This window comes from Dreissena polymorpha, chromosome 1 (assembly GCF_020536995.1).
Source record: "Dreissena polymorpha isolate Duluth1 chromosome 1, UMN_Dpol_1.0, whole genome shotgun sequence".
NCBI lineage: Eukaryota > Metazoa > Mollusca > Bivalvia > Myida > Dreissenidae > Dreissena > Dreissena polymorpha.
The window spans coordinates 139,084,516-139,107,804 of NC_068355.1; the positions used below are offsets into that span (position 1 = coordinate 139,084,516).

Consider the following 23,289-nt stretch of genomic DNA (forward strand, 5'->3'; position numbering starts at 1 on the left):
GCGTTAAATCTCTGACCCATATCGATTTATTTTCGTAAACGTTTTAACAACATTTCTACAAAAAATAGTTCAAACTGAGCGTAACTTACTACTGCTTTAACATTTCAGAGTAGCATGGTAGTCACAAATGTAGATGGCGATGATATAAGTCAATAATTAATGTATGAACGTCAGATAACATATCAAATAAAACGCTGTTTCAACATACATGTGTTTTACTAAAACACCTTTGTTTTAAGGGGATCCGTTTACTCTTGGTAAAGTAATACAGCAACATACCAATCAAATACAGTAGTTACAACACTATAAATACAACATCATAACGATCAAATGCTTATAACAGTGTAAATACAACATCATAGCGATCAAATACTTATAAATGTGTAAATACAACATCATAGCGATCAAATACTTATAACAATTTAAATACAACAACATAGCGAACAAATACTTATAAACGTGTAAATACAAGGTAAGTCTGTGCTTTATATATTGATTGAAATGATGTAAGAGAAACAAAACAAAAATTCCTAAAGTTCTTAAAGTGCAAGTTTACCAGAAGACAGTAATCAGTTTATAAATAGTAATAACGCAATTTGCTTCACGTTTAAAAAACACAATTTGTTAATATATCGAACTGAAAATATAGTGATTGTATATTACTGTTCTGAGAATAAAAACTGGATGCATTTTTCACAAATTTGGCAACACTGTGTTAAGTGAAATGCCGGGCTACAACACAGACATATTGAATAAATATGACCCAAAACTAAAATACTAGATCTAGGTATTGAATAGAAGGGTGTTCTTAAAAAATAATATATGGATACATTAATTTACATGATATATAACAAACGCCAAATAATAAAAGCTCATCATTTAACATATTTATCACGACACAATAACGTGAATACCTTGTCATAACAAACAAACATTAAAGATACAAGAAATAAAAATACGCAGCCAAATAACATGGCACTTCTATGGCTTCGAATTTGTTCTTGATAAACCAAAATATACATTGCAAAATGTGTGCGTATATGGAGGGATAAAGGGATAAACGATGTTTCAACGCACTCATAGTAACAGTAAAGTTATGGTATCACAAGTTGGCAAGATCATCCTAAGAAATCCAATGTGGCGCTCAACACCGTCCCTGTCTTCACAACCCGAGCCTCAACCTTCAGCTCGGTGTTACCGTAGATCATCTTTACGACCACCTCCTTTTCATTTGCCGTTTTGCCATCAGGTAGATTCACAAGAATCTTCCCCTTGAATGAGCAGCCACTGTCATCGGTGTAACGTGGATTCTTATTTGGGCTTGCGAAAATCTTTATAGACATTTTTGTTTGGTCGTCTGTTAAAGGAAAATATTGCTTTTCTTCAAATGTCTTTCCAGCTTGCACCTCGGTATCCGCTTCGATATGTTTGTCGAAATAATCTGCGCATCGTGCAATTCCATCTATCATCTTCACCTTTGAACGTGGATGACGACTTGCGTCAAAGTGCGGCCATATTTCAATGCCATACGTTAATGGTGTAACTCTGGCCACAATGGCATCTGGCTTGTGACCAAATATCACAGCTCCTTTCAAAACCGCTAGACCCGCGTCTTCAGGAATGACCAGTTGTTTGGACGGGAAATTCTTCTTCAAAGCGTTCTGAAGCATTTTTGATTCTGAGAACCCGCCGACCATCAAAATCATGTTTGCCCCTTGAACTTCCGGTCTTTTGAATATGTCAGTCAGATGGTTGACAATGTGATCAATGGTCTTCTGAAAAAGAGCTTGGATTTGTGCTGGTTTGACTCTCATCTTGTCACCAGTAAACGTTACGTTGTCTTTCAGATTTTGTTTTAACAGCAAACTCATCCTACAAAATAAAATGCATCGTCAATGAAAGTGGCAATGATAATATAAACATCACCGACAAGCTCATTTCATTATATACATTTATGTTCGTAATGAGAAATTATGGAGAAGTTATACAAATTATAAAATTGTCAACGTTTCATAACTTAAAGATTCAGTTAAAACCTATTTAATTTAGCTCGATTGCACCGGAAGCCGAAAGCTTATTGAAACTCTCTCGAGTCCGTTTACTGGGTATAACATGATATGGTGTCTTAGGGGAAAATCTAAAGAACGCTGCCACACATGTGGTTAAACCCGTGACCTCCAGGTCGCATTTCGGACACCATATCCACTACGCCACGACGTTTAATTTATCGTCTATATTGCTTTAAAGTAACCAAGCATTTAACGACGTTTTAAGCATTTCATTATAATAAGTCTCTATAACATGATACCATGCAGCTTAACATACCGGAAGTCGGTTCCGTTCACGGTTCTGAAGGTCTCGTGTATGGCGAGCGGCATCCGGAACATTGTCTTGGCGTCCGGGTCGTCCTTGGGCTCCATCGTCTTCTTCTTGATCTCGAACTCCCTCATCAGTTGCAGGAAGTCTTCTTTGTGCTGGCTGTTGGATTGCGTAGAAAGGATTTTAGAAATGATATGATTCAAATACCCTCATCAAATCCTCATAATAATGTGTTTTGGGCAGAGAAGTGCAATTTAATTGAAGTGAGACGTTGATCAATTTTAATCAATTAATTTTGATCGAACGTCTTCTGAATAAGACGTGATTAAAAAAATAATAGTGATTTTAGAAAATACATGTCCAACATATGACACTTATTTTGCAATGTTGTTACTTGTTACTAGAAATGCTGTCGAAACACGAAACACATGATGGTTTGCATCAATGTTAACCTTCTTTTCCGACTTTGTAGTGCTTTGATGTACTTACATCTTACAGCAAATAATATAACAAAATATTCGTACGTTTTGAATATTTGCATCACTTCCGGTCCCGTGACCTCCTCCAGGAAGCTGACGAAGGCCTTGTCGACGGTGGTGCCACCCCAGGGGCCTCCATTTGCCTTGTACACTTCCTTTACTGTTCCGTCTGGCAGCGTCTCATGAACAGTGATGTCGATAGTGCCACCTAGAACATAAACGGACGGAAAAGGTTGATTTCATTTGGAAGAGGAAATTTATAATTTACCTTACGGGGATTCTTCCCTCCCTACTCTTATTCCGAAGGAGAATTTATCAGTAACAAGTAAAGTAATTTGAAAAAATAATGAGAATGGCCAAAGAAAAGCCCACCAAGGAAAATCGTGAGACGGTTAACTGATCGCCCTGATAAATGACTGAAATACTGTTGGAAACAGAGATACTACCATACATACAAACACACCAGATAAGGTGCTATGAACGACGGTCAATAGTGATTTGGAGGTGTTTTGTTGGTAGCGGGTTTGTTAAAAACAAGACCAAATCACGGTTTTTAAATTCTAATTCACAATAGTACGGTTGGTTTTATGTTTAACTGTAATAGATTTAGCAAAAAACATATATAAACCTCCAGCGTCCAGCACGAGATAGCGTTTCCCAGGTGCGAAGGATTCAATTGACGCTTTGCCAGCCGAGTCGACCACCTTCTCCATGGGCAGGTAGCGGCAATACAGGGCGGCAGCTTCCGGCTCCAGAGCCAGCGACAGATTCTCTGTCGCGATGCCCGCCTGTAAGAGAAGTGATACGATACAGTAATGATACGTCATTCTCCTTTTTTCTCAGAAAATTATTTAACACACTTATTAAGTCCAGATGTGTTTGGGAATAACTTTTCTTAGCCGTTACATATTCTTACTAAATTAGACAATATTACTTTTCGGGTGAATTTTCACTTATGACAGTTTATCTGAAACATTTATTGCTACAGTTGGTATATTAATAACATTTTTTTTAACATTCATTACAATATGACTCTGTCTGTACATATGATATTAGTTCATAGGCATTCGTACCTCTACGGCGGCCTCTCTCATGAACTGTTTGGCGGAGTCGTCCCAGATGGCGGGCACGGTAAGCACCCAGTGCATCTCACGGAACTTCAGGCTTTTCCCAGGCACAGACTGCAAGTTAACAAGGTGGTCCTTCAGGTAACGGATGCAGGCAGAGAACACCTTGTGTGCAGGCATCTTGAGACCCTTGTCGTCGGTAAGCTGGGTTGAGCGTGTGAGGTTCTCAAAACATAGAGTAGGAAATCGTGTGAATCAACAGTTTATAAACCGTTGTAGCTAAATTACAAACGGTGGGGTAACTTGCTCAAAATGCTTCGTTTTTATAAATGTTCACGAGACCAATAATGACCAATCAAATAACACTCCACGTTAAAATATTCTTAGGATGAAGTCTTTTAAGCAACAATAATTTGAGCGGGTAACGGGGAAAATGACGAAAACAAACGGATAATGGGTAATATCACAACAAGATCACCGCCTGTATTGTAAATGATTCGTTTATTTTACATGTAGATTTAGACACGGTCAACAATTAGACGTCTCATCAATCGAGCATGATTACGAACACGAAAATATACCATCCGTATCTCCACCATCGGTCATGAATATTAATATCGTAATCGAGTTAAAGTGGATTCGGTCCATAAAAAATAACATTTTCTTCTTTCATAAAGACATCGGAAACGGTTCGAATATATTAAGAGACCGCATTAAGGTACATACATTGGATACTAACTCATCATTTCATTTTGTTTTGCCCTTTTCATGTTTTCAAGGCATTAAATTTGATAAATGGTTATGTTATGTTCAATTATGTTATGTTCAATAAATCATTCAGTATTCACCTTATTTTCGTACAGAAGCATTTTGAAGTTCTTGAAGTAGAACCAACGTGTGTGTTGCTCGTCCATTGCAAGCGTCAGATACTTCTCCTCAGCATCATAACCGAAGCTGTCAAACTTTCCATCCGGAGAGAAGAGGACACATGAAGGGGTCTTCATGGAGACGAGCGTAGCTGAGCCGCCTTGGGACTCCCATTTGTTGGTGAGGATTTTGAGAGGGTTTTCCAGGAAATCCGTGCGAAACGAGAATGCGTAGCCAGAGTAGGTGGTACCGAAGTCTATTGCAGCCACTTGGAGCCTGTCCTTGGTGGCTTGCAAAGATACTGGCAGAGCGCTGGCCATCTTAATGTACACAACGTTCTGTAAATAAGTTGGAAACACTAGTCTAATTGATGTTATTTCATTAGTTACTTATCCAATGCTATTCCATTTACATGCACCATATTAGTTTAAACCATTATATTTTACGTCGCGGACGTCAAAAGCATTAGTATTTTTGTTGTGATTGTTGTTCTTGACGTCCCGTTTTGTGAGGTCTAATTAGTTCCTCGAATTAGATCCTCATGTTGTTTCTTTTACTCTGATGCTCCTTATCGAATTCCATACTTTTGCAAAGCTTGATTATACGACTATATCAGATTTCATCATGAAATGTCATGGGGGTCCACATGTCAATGAGAAGACGTGCCAGGAACAAGAACAATAACCGTACAATTTCTGAAAAAAGAGTTTTTGTCCGTTGTTGTTTGTGAATTATGTCCGTCTGTCACACACTTTTTCAGGCCTATATCTCAGAAACAGTATACGATGTTATCATAAAACTTCATTGGTGTAAATATATCAATTAGGAAAAGTGCCATGCACAGGAACCATAACTCTACTGTTTCTTAAGTAAGAGTAATTACTCTTAGTTGTTTTTGTATGATGTGCGTCTGGCACAAACTTTTCAGGGCAATATCTCAGAACGTATAATTTTTGAATTCATAAAAGAAAAAAAATGCAATTTAATCCATTTATGCTTAACGTCTAGAAAAAGGCCTCGGCAAACAGCGTAGACCCAGATGACATATGAGACGCCTAAATATAGAAATAAATATACTAGACATCCCTAATTTGGAAATAATTGGTTCCAATTTAGAAGGATGGGAGAGTCCACTAGGCATAAATGGGTTAAGGCGTCTTCATGCGTTTCATGCAGAATCCACGTTCACGTCCGAATACGTATACAAGAATAAACATTTTAGAGGAAAACGTCAGTGTTCTTATTTGTCAAATCCGGTGGATAAGCATGCCATTTGTAATTGATTAAAAATATAAGCGTTATAATATTAGAATTCATAAAAGAAAAAAATGCAATTTAAAGCGTCTACATGCGTTTCATGCAGATTCCACTTTCACGTCAGAATATACGTATACAAAGGTATACATTTAAGAAGACAACGTTTGTGTTTTTATTTGTCAAATCCGGTGGATAAGCATGGCATGTGTAATTGATTAAAAATATGTACAGAGTGAGTGTATGAACATAGTAATGTCCAATTAATTAACCGATTGGTCATTTATGTTAATGTTAAGTGGAAGCGTCTTGTCTACATGTTCGCGTAAAAGGAAAACATCTCTACAGATTTCCCATCATACAAAGCGCGTAGTACAGAAAAAGTACGGACAACTTATGGCCAACTCGCATCATAGTGACCTCCCAGTAAGCCCACGAACATTAAATTGCGCCGTCTGCTCTCGGCCTTGTGCCAAGCAACTTTTTAAAGGCTGACTGGTCGGGTACTATAATGCTAGGAATACAAAAGTCTGTAATATTTCATATATTGTTAGATCTAGTTGGATTTGTTTAATTTTTTTTAGAAATATTTTTTGTTTACATTTGTACCTATTTTTACTTTGATATTTGTAAATGTTTACGGGAACATGTATGAAACTAATACAAACTGGAAATTATAACGACTGTCGTCTGGACAAATCCGCTCTATCTAATAAGTTTAGTTTATCGTTGCCCTATTTTGTCTGAGGCAATAAATGAGTCGTTTTCTGAGAAAACTAGGCATAATGCATGTGCGTAAAGTGTCGTCCCAGATTAGCCTGTGCAATCCGACACTTTCTGCACATGCATTATGCCCAGTTTTCTCAGAACACGACTCAAATAATAATGTCGTTTGTTTTGTACCATTTCAGGCGAACGGTCTAGCAGCCATGGGACAATACTACGGGGAATTGGGAACAATGTCGGCGGGTGGAGAATCGCTGTTTGTGCCCAAACATCAGTACTAGATTTTATATGATATGAACTTGATAAAATAGAAAATTGATAGGATCGAAACTGGATATTTACTGTATATATTGTAAAGATTTAACAGGGTTTACATTTGATTTTACAGAGACATGAAATAATTTACATTACAGGCCGTTGTGGGATTTACATTTGATTTTATGGATATTTAATAGGACATTGGCTTTATATTAAATAGCCGGTGATATGATTTTTACTTCATACAATAGAGACATTCCCAAATTTTCAATTTTTTTTAATTGATTAGTTTTATTTAATTTGTTTTTAAAACAAAGTTTATGTATTGTTGTTTCGCAAATCATTATTTGTATATATTTAAATTTTCTGTGTGTGGAAAATTGCGCTGTATTAACAAAACATTCTTCTGTAAAGAAGTTTTGAATCATGTTTTCACGCATGTTCTTATGAAGCAGGTTACAGAAACCAATCATATAAGTCAGGATTGTGTCAGTATCTCGATGTTGTTTTTTCATAATGATTAACCCAATCATCATTCGGAATGCATTTCTGAGGCTTCAATTATAATAATATAAAGTTATATTAAGACAATGCACCATTCTTAAGAAAACGTGGTTGTTACATGTCATGTAAACTACATTATTCACACATGATCCTCAATATTTGTAACTTTTCGGTTTGTGATAGACGAATGTAATCAGTTTTATGTTGCTCAAAATCGTAGTGTAAATATGTGATGTGTTTGGTTATATTATCACCTGGACAAGTCTGTAGTTTTATGTTCACTTCAAATTTACATATGTAACAATGAAAGTTCAAATAGATGACATAACTTCTCGGACCCAATCACATACGTTAGTCTTCACATTTTTTTCATTATAGATAATAGTGTTTTCATAATAAGCAAACGAAATAAAGTAGCTCGAATTCCATGTCGAGTCTTTATTTGCTTCAAAGTTTTCTTGCAAACTAATGTAGAACAAAATTTTTAACCTATATTAAAATGTGTTTGGAAGTTGATTGGGATGATATTTTGTTGTACACTATTGATATGTTAAAATAAATGATCATCAAAACGAAAGACTATGTTCAACATATTTACAAAAACACCTGTATGACAATGTTCTCGATATACATTTACAAATGAAATAACATTCTACATAGTAATCAAAGATTAAATACAAAACTTATGTGTAAACACTATGATTTGAAATTTGTTCAATAATGGAACAAAAAATTAAATTTTCTATGTTTGTTCTGAATAAGCGGGGCAAAGTTTAAGCTTTCTTTTCTCAACTATGTGGCAATTGGTATCCGGACAATCGCTCCCTCGGACAAGCGTACATACAATTTTGTTTAGAGTCCAACGCTGAATAAAGCAGTTTATAAACAAACAATTTACATATCACACAAATAATAACAGATAAAAATACAATTACACGAGGTATACCTTACAGTTGTACACACTATCAAAATGTATCGGTACATTGATTTTACAATACAATTTCCAAATACAAAAATAATTAAATATCACACTAAACACAACACGATGCATGACTGATGAATCCATCTAATGAATGCATTAATGTCGACAAATCCTTCTTAAAAATTATCTTATTCAACGTTGTAACAGTTGCCACAGTTTGAACCGATTCGGAAGATTTGCATACAATATAGTTGAGCCTTGTTCTGAGAAAACTGGGCTTAATGCATCTGCGTAAAGTGTCGTCCCAGATTAGCACAGGCTAATCAGGGACGACACTTTCCGCTTTTATGGTATTTTAGTTTCAAGGAAGTCCCTGTTACCGAAAATCAAGTTTAGGCGGAAAGTGTCGTCTCATATCTTCCATTCAAGTGTGCAATTTTCCATTGCAAGTGTCATGTACTTCTCTAGTCTAAGTCTTGTTTCGACTAGTTCAGCCTCGTTGAGCTCAAACTGTGCTTAATGCATAACGTAAAGTGTCGTCCCAGATTAGACTGTGCAGTCCGCACAGGCTTATCAGGGACGACACTGTCCGCATAAACTGCGTTTTGATTTAGGAGGGACTATCTTTAAACGAAAACTTACAGACAATTGAAAAGTGTTGTACAAGAGAGGCCTGTGCGGATTTCACCGTGAAAAACTAGACCTTCAACATGTAAAATAAAACAAACCTCACATATTTAGCAATTTACAGCACAGCACAATATGCAAAATAATATCCTGCTTAGTCAATTTTATGGATCGACCATTATTGTATTGAACATTACACACGCGAAATAGTTCTACATAAAATAATGAATTGAAACTGTTTAAAACATATTTAATCAATGAGCAAAACATACACTAGGAGACTTTTCTAACGGAACACCTTTCAATCTTGAATTTCTTTGTTATTAGTTAAGATTTTGATTTAAAAGTTTGCTTACGATCATATGACTACATTCCGAGCAAGCTCACGATAAAATTACTCCAGTCATTCTAGCCTTAAAATGACCAAAGGTAGAAAAATTGCAAAAGAATTGATTTGTTTGTTTTAAAGTATTTTAATATATGGGGAATATTATATTATTTATCTTTGGCGGAAAGTGCTCAAATTTGTAAAGAAACAACCAGAAACGACCAGAAGTTCAAGTAGCTTTGGCCATCTTTCTCATTCAGCATGGTATGTTATATTAACTAAATAGTCCATTTTAGGAATTTTGTCATGTATTATAATAAGTAAAATGATAATTTAAAAATATAATTATACTGCTAGTCAGTGATATTTGGATTGGGTCTGTTCACAAGTGGTTATTAACAGTTTGCCACTCATGCCACCCAGCACGTACTTTATTATACTGAAATATGCTATTATATAATGAACATATATTACACGACCAAACAGGACGCGGAAAATGAAACCAACACTGATTCAAAATGCTCGGCGGCTGTATTGGAAGCAACACAAATCATTATTTAACGTTGTTTTACTTCTGTTACAGTTGTATGTATTGAAATTATATTAAGAATATATTTATTCAATCAATTAATTTAGCATTTTTGTTGAAGGACAAGGTACGATGGATGATCAGGCGAAAAGCAAAAGAAAAGGGGTGTATTAATCAGATATTAGGCGAGAAAATCAGACAAAGAAAGTATGGGATATCAAGAAAACGAAGAATGTCCTTGGCTCAGAGTTATGCAACATGCTTCCGTTCATACTTGCATACACAGGTTGTAATACGACTTCTATGATATATGGTATCAGCAAAGAAGCCGTACTGAAGCTTTTCAGAACCAGTCCCAAATTCAGACAGATCATTGAGATATTTTATGTCGAAGAACCAGACGTCAACGAGATAACAACTCGTAGTGAAGAGGAAATGATTCTTCTCAACAACGGTGATCCTTTAGAATGGCTCGATATCCTGAGATTCCGGAAGTTTACCCAGAAGGTTTGCACAAGTAAAAGATCCGTCCAAGTGGATACATTACCACCGACCACGGCTGCCTTTCGGTTTCACTCACTGCGCACATACCTACAGACACAGATATGGCGAGGAAACAACACACTGGATGCAGTAGATTGGGGCTGGGAGATATCCGACAACAAATTAATGCAAGGAGGGACACATCTGCCTGCTCTTGAACCTCTACTCAAAGTCATACGCTGTAATTGCCAACAAAATTGTGACTCAACACGATGTACGTGTAGGAAACATGGACTTGATTGTTCACAAGGCTGTGGGAACTGTCGAGGAATGATCAATGGTGATCATGACATTTGTGTCTGAAACCTGAACGTATTATATGTACGACCTGTATAAAGAGATAAACAATAGTAAAAGGATTCAATGCATTTATGATAAAATTTGAAAGCATTCAGGTACTTCAGTAATTGTATACATCATTTATTGGCATGTTTTCGTAATAAATAGCGTTCGCATTGATGCAATATGTATATAAGAACAGAAGTATAGATTTAAATAATTATATTTAGTCGTAAGAAAGCAGTATGTTTTATGTGCGCATATATATTTACTGTCTAAAATTAGACAATGCCAGATTTTCCAATGAGTTTCTTTGATTGTGGATGTTTATTTTCTATAATACGTATCAAAATAGAGTATCTGTGAAAAATGGTTTTTCGACACAAATGACAAAACTATATGTTATGTTATTGTCCTATCGTATTTTTTGACGAAACAATTTCTTTACACTATTATTAATTTCATATACATGTACATGTAGATGCTATTGTAAGTGATGTTATTCATAAATATGTATCAAGTTCTCTCGTGATTGATAGAACTGAAGCCAAAATTTTAATTTTTTAAAGAGAGAAACATTGCTCGCTTTAAATTTTTTAAATGTATTCAAACCAATTATTACAATACTATATCATATGTTTTTGCGACCCTATATATCGTTTTACTCTTACATGTTATTCTTATATAGAGATAAAAATAATCTTAAATGACATCAAATCAGTATATGCTCTCTAATTCCATATTGAACACATTGAAAATATAGGCTTGTCAAGAATATGGGTTTCGCCAATATGTGTACAGTTAGTTTAATATGTATTTCATATAAAATGGGTGAAGTATAGATTGTCTTCACATTATAATAACCATGAATATATTAAAAGGAATTTAAGTTAAATAATAAGTTTCTTATTTTACTTAAATGAGATATCCCTGGGCTGCATAAATGTTTCTGGTTGAAATAAATGATCTTCTTATGAGAATGATCTTGAGAATACAATGGACACTGTCGAAAAGAAGTGGGTGGGGTAAATAGACCCAAAACATACGATAAATATGATCAAAATAAGAAAAAAGTCGACTTAAGGATCATCACCAGCATCTTGATATATGTGTATGTCGTGTATGCTTTAAAACAACGAAAACTAATGCTCAATGGCCGGATGCATTTTATATAGGCAAATTTTGTATATTTCCACTGGTTTCAGCTGAAGTTCAAGGCATGTTGTTTCTTTACAAATCTGAGCACTTTCCGCCAAAGATAAATAATTTTAAACCTTTTCATGAGATTCCCCATATATTAAAATACTTAAAAACAAACAAATCATTTTTTTGCATTTTTTTCCACCTTTGGCCATTTTGAGGCTAGAATGACTGGAGTAAACAGAACAGAAAAATATATGCAGCCTCTAAACCTTTAAGTTCGTGCACCTTAAATTTCAATGGCATATCTTTCATGAAAAATCATTAGACAATAACTAAACTTGATATTTACTTTACGATTTATCTTTTGTTTAACAAATAACGAGTGAAATATGTTGGTTGACAGATAATAATAATGGAATTACGTACCTTTAAACATTCATGTATATGGTAGTCTGCGTCACACAGAATTACCCTATAAGATCGTGCACCGATTTTGATGACGTCACAGCAAGGCCCTGGGATGTGTTTATAAAAGCCGATATATGTTTTTGTGAATATGTGTTTATTTGTATTAAATATGTGTTATTTTAGATGAATTTCGTGAATGAACTGTATTGAAAATAATGGTTTAAACAAAACTGGTCTTCATAAAAACGAAATATGAACTGTGATAACTGTATTCAGAGGTCTAGATAAAGTGCATTTACTAATGGAAAATAGACAAATAAAATTCTATTCACAATGGGGGCATAAAAGGCTGTCACCCCTTCTAATGACAGTTGTTTTGTGACAAAATCCCAAGTTGACGCAGTGAGAACCTTTATCGCAATAGGCCGGGCACGATCTTAACGTATGGTCTCGTGTCATCATTTGGAGGTAAAAATTTCCGCATATACAGCATACTTTAATCGTGCAAATGCAAAGTACAGAGAGCAAATTACAAATTCGAGACGGGCCTCCAAGGGAAACTACTCTTACAACATTTTACGATCAAAACATTGACAAACATAGCCGTCTGGTGAAGAAAATATGCAGATTTTTAACACTGTTTAGGCTATTTCTTTGGAACGAGGTCAGAAAAACGGACAATTTATATCATATTTATTGTTTTTTTTTCTCATGATTGTTGTCTTATCGGCTGTGGAAATTCTCGCGTTACAAAAGTGAACATTTTTCGGGCACGTGCGTTCGAAAGTTGCTTAGAAGTTTACGTCCTAAAAAAGTACACGATCTTATAGAGCTGCACAAAGTTATAGGAATAGAGGATAGTGTCTATTTAAAGATAAGACTAAACCATTTTGAATTAAATCATGCGCATTATTGTTTGCATTTAAATGTTAAGAGGGCGATTGTTGAACTTCTATTTACTTGGTAAGTTTAGGAATAGCATTACGTATTATAATTGAGTCTATTATTTTCGCGTTTCGTCATCAAAACAATTGTAATCATTTCTAATTCATCGACGCGTTAAATCTCTGACCCATATCGATTTATTTTCGTAAACGTTTTAACAACATTTCTACAAAAAATAGTTCAAACTGAGCGTAACTTACTACTGCTTTAACATTTCAGAGTAGCATGGTAGTCACAAATGTAGATGGCGATGATATAAGTCAATAATTAATGTATGAACGTCAGATAACATATCAAATAAAACGCTGTTTCAACATACATGTGTTTTACTAAAACACCTTTGTTTTAAGGGGATCCGTTTACTCTTGGTAAAGTAATACAGCAACATACCAATCAAATACAGTAGTTACAACACTATAAATACAACATCATAACGATCAAATGCTTATAACAGTGTAAATACAACATCATAGCGATCAAATACTTATAAATGTGTAAATACAACATCATAGCGATCAAATACTTATAACAATTTAAATACAACAACATAGCGAACAAATACTTATAAACGTGTAAATACAAGGTAAGTCTGTGCTTTATATATTGATTGAAATGATGTAAGAGAAACAAAACAAAAATTCCTAAAGTTCTTAAAGTGCAAGTTTACCAGAAGACAGTAATCAGTTTATAAATAGTAATAACGCAATTTGCTTCACGTTTAAAAAACACAATTTGTTAATATATCGAACTGAAAATATAGTGATTGTATATTACTGTTCTGAGAATAAAAACTGGATGCATTTTTCACAAATTTGGCAACACTGTGTTAAGTGAAATGCCGGGCTACAACACAGACATATTGAATAAATATGACCCAAAACTAAAATACTAGATCTAGGTATTGAATAGAAGGGTGTTCTTAAAAAATAATATATGGATACATTAATTTACATGATATATAACAAACGCCAAATAATAAAAGCTCATCATTTAACATATTTATCACGACACAATAACGTGAATACCTTGTCATAACAAACAAACATTAAAGATACAAGAAATAAAAATACGCAGCCAAATAACATGGCACTTCTATGGCTTCGAATTTGTTCTTGATAAACCAAAATATACATTGCAAAATGTGTGCGTATATGGAGGGATAAAGGGATAAACGATGTTTCAACGCACTCATAGTAACAGTAAAGTTATGGTATCACAAGTTGGCAAGATCATCCTAAGAAATCCAATGTGGCGCTCAACACCGTCCCTGTCTTCACAACCCGAGCCTCAACCTTCAGCTCGGTGTTACCGTAGATCATCTTTACGACCACCTCCTTTTCATTTGCCGTTTTGCCATCAGGTAGATTCACAAGAATCTTCCCCTTGAATGAGCAGCCACTGTCATCGGTGTAACGTGGATTCTTATTTGGGCTTGCGAAAATCTTTATAGACATTTTTGTTTGGTCGTCTGTTAAAGGAAAATATTGCTTTTCTTCAAATGTCTTTCCAGCTTGCACCTCGGTATCCGCTTCGATATGTTTGTCGAAATAATCTGCGCATCGTGCAATTCCATCTATCATCTTCAGCTTTGAACGTGGATGACGACTTGCGTCAAAGTGCGGCCATATTTCAATGCCATACGTTAATGGTGTAACTCTGGCCACAATGGCATCTGGCTTGTGACCAAATATCACAGCTCCTTTCAAAACCGCTAGACCCGCGTCTTCAGGAATGACCAGTTGTTTGGACGGGAAATTCTTCTTCAAAGCGTTCTGAAGCATTTTTGATTCTGAGAACCCGCCGACCATCAAAATCATGTTTGCCCCTTGAACTTCCGGTCTTTTGAATATGTCAGTCAGATGGTTGACAATGTGATCAATGGTCTTCTGAAAAAGAGCTTGGATTTGTGCTGGTTTGACTCTCATCTTGTCACCAGTAAACGTTACGTTGTCTTTCAGATTTTGTTTTAACAGCAAACTCATCCTACAAAATAAAATGCATCGTCAATGAAAGTGGCAATGATAATATAAACATCACCGACAAGCTCATTTCATTATATACATTTATGTTCGTAATGAGAAATTATGGAGAAGTTATACAAATTATAAAATTGTCAACGTTTCATAACTTAAAGATTCAGTTAAAACCTATTTAATTTAGCTCGATTGCACCGGAAGCCGAAAGCTTATTGAAACTCTCTCGAGTCCGTTTACTGGGTATAACATGATATGGTGTCTTAGGGGAAAATCTAAAGAACGCTGCCACACATGTGGTTAAACCCGTGACCTCCAGGTCGCATTTCGGACACCATATCCACTACGCCACGACGTTTAATTTATCGTCTATATTGCTTTAAAGTAACCAAGCATTTAACGACGTTTTAAGCATTTCATTATAATAAGTCTCTATAACATGATACCATGCAGCTTAACATACCGGAAGTCGGTTCCGTTCACGGTTCTGAAGGTCTCGTGTATGGCGAGCGGCATCCGGAACATTGTCTTGGCGTCCGGGTCGTCCTTGGGCTCCATCGTCTTCTTCTTGATCTCGAACTCCCTCATCAGTTGCAGGAAGTCTTCTTTGTGCTGGCTGTTGGATTGCGTAGAAAGGATTTTAGAAATGATATGATTCAAATACCCTCATCAAATCCTCATAATAATGTGTTTTGGGCAGAGAAGTGCAATTTAATTGAAGTGAGACGTTGATCAATTTTAATCAATTAATTTTGATCGAACGTCTTCTGAATAAGACGTGATTAAAAAAATAATAGTGATTTTAGAAAATACATGTCCAACATATGACACTTATTTTGCAATGTTGTTACTTGTTACTAGAAATGCTGTCGAAACACGAAACACATGATGGTTTGCATCAATGTTAACCTTCTTTTCCGACTTTGTAGTGCTTTGATGTACTTACATCTTACAGCAAATAATATAACAAAATATTCGTACGTTTTGAATATTTGCATCACTTCCGGTCCCGTGACCTCCTCCAGGAAGCTGACGAAGGCCTTGTCGACGGTGGTGCCACCCCAGGGGCCTCCATTTGCCTTGTACACTTCCTTTACTGTTCCGTCTGGCAGCGTCTCATGAACAGTGATGTCGATAGTGCCACCTAGAACATAAACGGACGGAAAAGGTTGATTTCATTTGGAAGAGGAAATTTATAATTTACCTTACGGGGATTCTTCCCTCCCTACTCTTATTCCGAAGGAGAATTTATCAGTAACAAGTAAAGTAATTTGAAAAAATAATGAGAATGGCCAAAGAAAAGCCCACCAAGGAAAATCGTGAGACGGTTAACTGATCGCCCTGATAAATGACTGAAATACTGTTGGAAACAGAGATACTACCATACATACAAACACACCAGATAAGGTGCTATGAACGACGGTCAATAGTGATTTGGAGGTGTTTTGTTGGTAGCGGGTTTGTTAAAAACAAGACCAAATCACGGTTTTTAAATTCTAATTCACAATAGTACGGTTGGTTTTATGTTTAACTGTAATAGATTTAGCAAAAAACATATATAAACCTCCAGCGTCCAGCACGAGATAGCGTTTCCCAGGTGCGAAGGATTCAATTGACGCTTTGCCAGCCGAGTCGACCACCTTCTCCATGGGCAGGTAGCGGCAATACAGGGCGGCAGCTTCCGGCTCCAGAGCCAGCGACAGATTCTCTGTCGCGATGCCCGCCTGTAAGAGAAGTGATACGATACAGTAATGATACGTCATTCTCCTTTTTTCTCAGAAAATTATTTAACACACTTATTAAGTCCAGATGTGTTTGGGAATAACTTTTCTTAGCCGTTACATATTCTTACTAAATTAGACAATATTACTTTTCGGGTGAATTTTCACTTATGACAGTTTATCTGAAACATTTATTGCTACAGTTGGTATATTAATAACATTTTTTTTAACATTCATTACAATATGACTCTGTCTGTACATATGATATTAGTTCATAGGCATTCGTACCTCTACGGCGGCCTCTCTCATGAACTGTTTGGCGGAGTCGTCCCAGATGGCGGGCACGGTAAGCACCCAGTGCATCTCACGGAACTTCAGGCTTTTCCCAGGCACAGACTGCAAGTTAACAAGGTGGTCCTTCAGGTAACGGATGCAGGCAGAGAACACCTTGTGTGCAGGCATCTTGAGACCCTTGTCGTCGGTAAGCTGGGTTGAGCGTGTGAGGTTCTCAAAACATAGAGTAGGAAATCGTGTGAATCAACAGTTTATAAACCGTTGTAGCTAAATTACAAACGGTGGGGTAACTTGCTCAAAATGCTTCGTTTTTATAAATGTTCACGAGACCAATAATGACCAATCAAATAACACTCCACGTTAAAATATTCTTAGGATGAAGTCTTTTAAGCAACAATAATTTGAGCGGGTAACGGGGAAAATGACGAAAACAAACGGATAATGGGTAATATCACAACAAGATCACCGCCTGTATTGTAAATGATTCGTTTATTTTACATGTAGATTTAGACACGGTCAACAATTAGACGTCTCATCAATCGAGCATGATTACGAACACGAAAATATACCATCCGTATCTCCACCATCGGTCATGAATATTAATATCGTAATCGAGTTAAAGTGGATTCGGTCCATAAAAAATAACATTTTCTTCTTTCATAAAGACATCGGAAACGGTTCGAATATATTAAGAGACCGCATTAAGGTACATACATTGGATACTAACTCATCATTTCATTTTGTTTTGCCCTTTTCATGTTTTCAAGGCATTAAATTTGATAAATGGTTATGTTATGTTCAATTATGTTATGTTCAATAAATCATTCAGTATTCACCTTATTTTCGTACAGAAGCATTTTGAAGTTCTTGAAGTAGAACCAACGTGTGTGTTGCTCGTCCATTGCAAGCGTCAGATACTTCTCCTCAGCATCATAACCGAAGCTGTCAAACTTTCCATCCGGAGAGAAGAGGACACATGAAGGGGTCTTCATGGAGACGAGCGTAGCTGAGCCGCCTTGGGACTCCCATTTGTTGGTGAGGATTTTGAGAGGGTTTTCCAGGAAATCCGTGCGAAACGAGAATGCGTAGCCAGAGTAGGTGGTACCGAAGTCTATTGCAGCCACTTGGAGCCTGTCCTTGGTGGCTTGCAAAGATACTGGCAGAGCGCTGGCCATCTTAATGTACACAACGTTCTGTAAATAAGTTGGAAACACTAGTCTAATTGATGTTATTTCATTAGTTACTTATCCAATGCTATTCCATTTACATGCACCATATTAGTTTAAACCATTATATTTTACGTCGCGGACGTCAAAAGCATTAGTATTTTTGTTGTGATTGTTGTTCTTGACGTCCCGTTTTGTGAGGTCTAATTAGTTCCTCGAATTAGATCCTCATGTTGTTTCTTTTACTCTGATGCTCCTTATCGAATTCCATACTTTTGCAAAGCTTGATTATACGACTTTACTACCATGAAAGTTACGGGTAGCTTTCCTATTATATTGCATCATTTTTTTAAAGGAAGTCATGCTTGAATATTCAATAATGCTGTTATACGTAAAAAAGAAAAAAAAATCCGTAACGAAATTAAGAAATCTAATCTGCTTTCTTATAAGTTATTTATTCGACTTTATAAATATTACAAATATAACCTAATCATATTGTGCATATTACTTTTTTAACGCTCAAAATAAATTTTAACAATTGTCCTAGTCACATATAAAACTTTGAAAAAATATATAAATGTGTTAAGATTTTCAGTATATGTTTCTTAAGTTTTACTTTCGATTTCAACAAACTGTACTTTCGACTTAGCCTACTATACTCAATAGTCATTTTTCAGGGTAGCATATACACCAGGAACAAACGTCTTGCTAACAGACTGTACTTATTTAGCTTTCCTATGATTTTGCGACATTTTTTTAATGAATCATGGTTGAATAAATACAATTGTGATATATCTAAAGAGTTTATGAAAATATTTCAGTAATGAAAATAGGACATACAATCTACTTGCTCATGTCCTTTTAATCCGACTTCATAAATATTAAAACTAGACTTACACATTAAATATACAAACTATTTATACTTAGTTTGGTAATGCTTTAGAGTTCAGCACACATGTTAACACCTACCTTAGCCACAGATCGATATAAACGTTTTAACAATATATATATAAATACGTTTAGATGTGATGTATATTTTTTAAGCTGTACTTTCGATTTCAATACACCGTACTTTCGATATCGCTTATTTTATACAAAAATCAGTATCCGTGTTGTGCGCAGATAACCTACGACGAATTAATCTAGTGTTAAATATGCGGCCGTGCTATCGACATTTCATTTTTCCAAACATAGATGTATTTTAAAGCGGATTTTGTTATCGCCAAATACAAATCTTCCGTTCTACTATTTAAATGCATTTTAATTTGCTTCATTTAGGCACCGAAATAATACATTCATAAACATCTTTAAACATTAAATTTAAACTACTTTTATAAACAATTATAAATACAACACAATAAGACGTGTTTAAATAAGTAAATGTTTATATTACGAAACAAATCTAGGATATCATTATTCAAATAAAATATGTCTCAACAGGAGCGCTAAGCCGATGAATTATCTATATTTTCACATGGTAATTACGCTCGATAGGTCATTGTCGGCTCCGGTACTACATCAATGTACCCCGGGTACTCTTAAGTATACTTAAATGAACCCCGGGTACGGACAATTTACTAACACGTACCCGTCCGATTTAGACTGTACCCTAATGTTATCTCCGCCAACAATCCTATGTCGTAAACGTGCAACGGAACACGGAACAAAATTATCTTTGAACAAAACCTACCCCAACTTTCTGTTTCCGTGAAGTATGCGAATAAGACCTTGCATGTTTGCATAGACACATAGTTCGATAGAACGGAGATTTGGGTTTCGACTATGTTAAATTGATAACAAAACTCCTCAATATGGCGTAGATTAAGATTTTTAGATTTTAAAAGAAACAACACTTGCCTAAAGGCAGCGTCGTAGCCACGCTGAGGCACACCGAGGTAGTTGCTTCGGCTAAAATTTGCAGAGCAATTTTGAGATTACAAGGAAAACAAGGAAAATTTATGTCAAAGAATAAAATCCATATAAGAAATTGAGGCAATTTAACGAATTTTAGGCAATATGATATTCACAAACAAATATTATCATTGAGTACAATTGGTTCATGTTGAGGCAGATAATTATTTCAATTTGATAACTTCAATTGATGCCAAAATGGCTTAGCAAAATGATTTGGAAAATCCGTATATTAAAGTGATATTATGCGCATCTTACAGTATATGCTATGTTTATAGGTGTCTATCGCAAACGTTGTTTAGTTTTGGTGTTTTCACGTAATATACACAAGAAGTTTATATTTGTTAATGCAGCATCAACATGCTAAAACAATATCCCGGAAAGAGAAAACTAATGCATTTGAGTATCAACCGTACATTCGTTTTGACAACTGACGACAGAAATGATTCGATGTACGATTTGAATTTAAATTTGGTTTTAGTGCAGATTCGTTCATACGACACACAGACACAACTTTTCTTTACGGATCATTTTAATTTCCTACGATATCTACTCATTCGACACACAGTTCCGCTCGGCGTAGAGGACTAGGACAGTCATGTAAAATATCGAATATCATATATTTTTTTATAAACAAATGGTAGCAATTAAGATGAGTCGCAGATAATTGGTCAGTTACCACATTTTAACTAACTCTATTGACCTGTTAATTCTTTTCAGCTCAATTCAAAAGTGAAAAATGCGTATTATATCACTTAAAACAAAGCGTCGAATTGTACACTTCGATGATAATCAAGGTGGACATCGGAACGTACCGAGCTAGAATCGGGTATTTTACGGCCAGATCTGGGTCTGTTTTGGATCTAGACACACTTCGGGTGGGTGGCGTTTTCGGCTTTATTGGTATTCTCCTCTTTATGGCCGGCGTCGAGTTAAATCCGGGACCGTTTCAGGTGGTAAGAATCTCTGTTAACATTAGAATTTTTAAATTCCCGCGTATTAAACTTTTTTGATATTTTGATAGTCAATGTAGTTGATGACAGAACTGTCAGAAAATGATGACGCGGTGCTAAAACACAATTTTACACAAGAAAATTTAAAACAAAATTTGCCAGAAACTTTACTGATTTAATATGTCCCTCTGACGCAATCGGTTACGCGTCAGACTCTGGATCCATTGACCACTACTATATTGTCAGTGCGTTGGTTCGAACCCCAGTAGGTCCGTTTTTTTCCAATAAAGTTCCATCAATGATCCGTTTTATAAGTGCTAATGATTGAAAACGCTTTTTATTTAATGTATTTACACATTTGTTTTTTAAAAAAGAGCCCTATGGTGCTTTCAAACAAAGATCTATTAATATACATAGATCTTTGTTTCAAGTTATAAATTTACAAAAAAATCGTCCACAAAGTTTTTCACGGTGAGCTTGTCTGAACTACATCGGCAATTTACTTATAAAATGTGGTTTAAATGGCCTTTCAAACGCACCAGAGACTTCCTAGGTATAACAAATTTTCAGTGGGGGGGGGGGGTGGCGTGCCCCCGGACCCCCCTAGAATGACATAAGATACTGCCTCGGGTTTTGAGTCTTGCTACGCCACTGCTAAGGGCACTCACTCGCTATGAAACTCATTATATTTTAAGAACGGTATTTACAAGTTGTTGAAATGGTTACAAATGAGCATTTGATCTTACATGATGGTAACTGTATGAGATAAGTAATATGCTGTAATTTGGGGGAAATGAGTAGACCATTACGAGGGCTAAGTCGCAGACGGATTATATTCTTATTATATTACAAATTATCTCATATCAAAGGAAGGATCTTAACGAAGACAGATGCATGTAAATAATAAGAGATATTACAAAAAGAATTTTTTGATAAAAACGTATAAGCTCATAGAAAGTATATCTTTCTTTCTTAATTGACCCTAAAATTGTATCTATGTGACGCATGAACTAATCTGTACAAAAAAGTTTTTCAAATAGTGTACGTGTCTTGCTTCACATGAGTAGTGTTCTCAACTGTACGTACGAAAACTTTTCGCATTCATATAAAACTTTTATCGTTGATGATGTCAGACCATTAGTTATGATTATTCTAGTTTTTCATTCGTCAACGTTTTGAAAACTCCATGTATAACCATGTTATCTGATTCGGCTTGATTGAAGGTAAAACGCAGGTAAGATAGAGGTATCTTGATAAATACATTTATTTTGTTTATTAAATTATTTTTTTTTGGGGGGGTGGGGGGCTTAGAGCATTGAAAAAATGTGTACAATTCCCAGAAATAATTACAAAAAACAAAAAGTGTATAAACAAAAATTATTTCCATAAACATTTGATATTTAGTTTAATGTGGGTGTTAAACATAATTTTCTGTCATTTAAATGGTGATTGGAAAGCGTAATAGCTAATATAGCTTCACTTTATATTTCAATGATTCGATATGTGTAGTGTGCTAAACATCACCATGAAACCTGGCCAATCTCTCATATTTACAAATATTTATTGAAATAGATTATAATATTTTACATAATTGTGTATGATTAACAAGGAGTCATGGTCATTGACTTTTGTTCGCATATGAGTACAGTTCGACAGAATTGTTCAGATCATGAATCCGTGCCAGTCTTTAATATTTCACGTATCTGACACATACCAATTTGTGCGTTTCTGACGTCATAAATATTACATTAAAGCATTTTTGCATTGAAGCATAGACTTCCACAACCTTCCCATCATGCGGAGGAAATGGTTTATATCAAGCTTTTACTTATATTGTTCCTGATTAGCAATTTTCCTACTTGTTAAATTTGAGTGTTTCTGGTTGGCCTATATTTCAAACTGTTCATCATCATCATATTCATTATATTCATCAGTATCATCATTGCGATTGTTTTAATTAGCATCATAGCCATCATAGTATTTTCATCAGTACAATAACTATTATAATCATCATCATCATCATCATCACCATCACCACCATCATCATCATACTCATCATCATACTCATAAGCA

General features: G+C 35.4%; 3 protein-coding genes and 1 long non-coding RNA gene across 14 annotated transcripts in view; 2 read left to right on the plus strand and 2 right to left on the minus strand.

Annotated features, from left to right (window-relative positions):
- The window catches only part of LOC127852125 (fructose-bisphosphate aldolase-like), a 124,477-nt gene extending 116,426 nt beyond the window's left edge, over positions 1-8,051 (plus strand). Inside the window, exon 9 of the mRNA XM_052385960.1 lies at positions 6,898-8,051. Within this exon, the coding sequence (XP_052241920.1) occupies positions 6,898-6,993 (96 nt within the window). The 3' untranslated portion in view covers positions 6,994-8,051. The remainder of the gene's footprint in view (positions 1-6,897) is intronic.
- Positions 1-23,289, plus strand: part of LOC127852176 (uncharacterized) — a 173,818-nt gene that overhangs the window by 139,644 nt on the left and 10,885 nt on the right. The window lies entirely within an intron of this gene.
- The window catches only part of LOC127851880 (heat shock 70 kDa protein 12A-like), a 112,040-nt gene that overhangs the window by 73,984 nt on the left and 14,767 nt on the right, over positions 1-23,289 (minus strand). The window lies entirely within an intron of this gene.
- LOC127851951 (heat shock 70 kDa protein 12A-like) lies at positions 9-19,455 on the minus strand. 6 transcript variants are annotated; one of them, XM_052385939.1, is made up of 7 exons: positions 19,322-19,455; positions 18,023-18,379; positions 3,872-4,090; positions 3,427-3,586; positions 2,844-3,006; positions 2,326-2,478; positions 9-1,872 (listed from the first exon to the last, which is right to left on the minus strand). In XM_052385939.1, exons 2-7 carry the CDS (start codon positions 18,359-18,361, stop codon positions 1,119-1,121), a joined length of 1,788 nt encoding a protein of 595 aa, XP_052241899.1. In that variant the 5' UTR covers positions 18,362-18,379; positions 19,322-19,455; the 3' UTR covers positions 9-1,118. The 6 variants fall into 6 exon arrangements, with proteins under 6 accessions (XP_052241899.1, XP_052241898.1, XP_052241897.1 ...); XM_052385938.1 differs by lacking the exon at positions 3,872-4,090 and adding an exon at positions 17,181-17,399; XM_052385937.1 differs by lacking the exons at positions 3,427-3,586; positions 3,872-4,090 and adding exons at positions 16,736-16,895; positions 17,181-17,399.

Excerpts from the sequence above, each read along its gene's own strand:
- LOC127851951 (XM_052385939.1), bottom strand. The coding sequence starts at position 18,361 with ATGGCCAGCGCTCTGCCAGTATCTTTGCAAGCCACCAAGGACAGGCTC. Across the intron at positions 2,479-2,843 it reads GTGATGCAAATATTCAAAAC|CCAGCACAAAGAAGACTTCC; the intron begins GTACGAATATTT and ends GCAATCCAACAG. Across the intron at positions 1,873-2,325 it reads GTGAACGGAACCGACTTCCG|GATGAGTTTGCTGTTAAAAC; the intron begins GTATGTTAAGCT and ends TTTATTTTGTAG.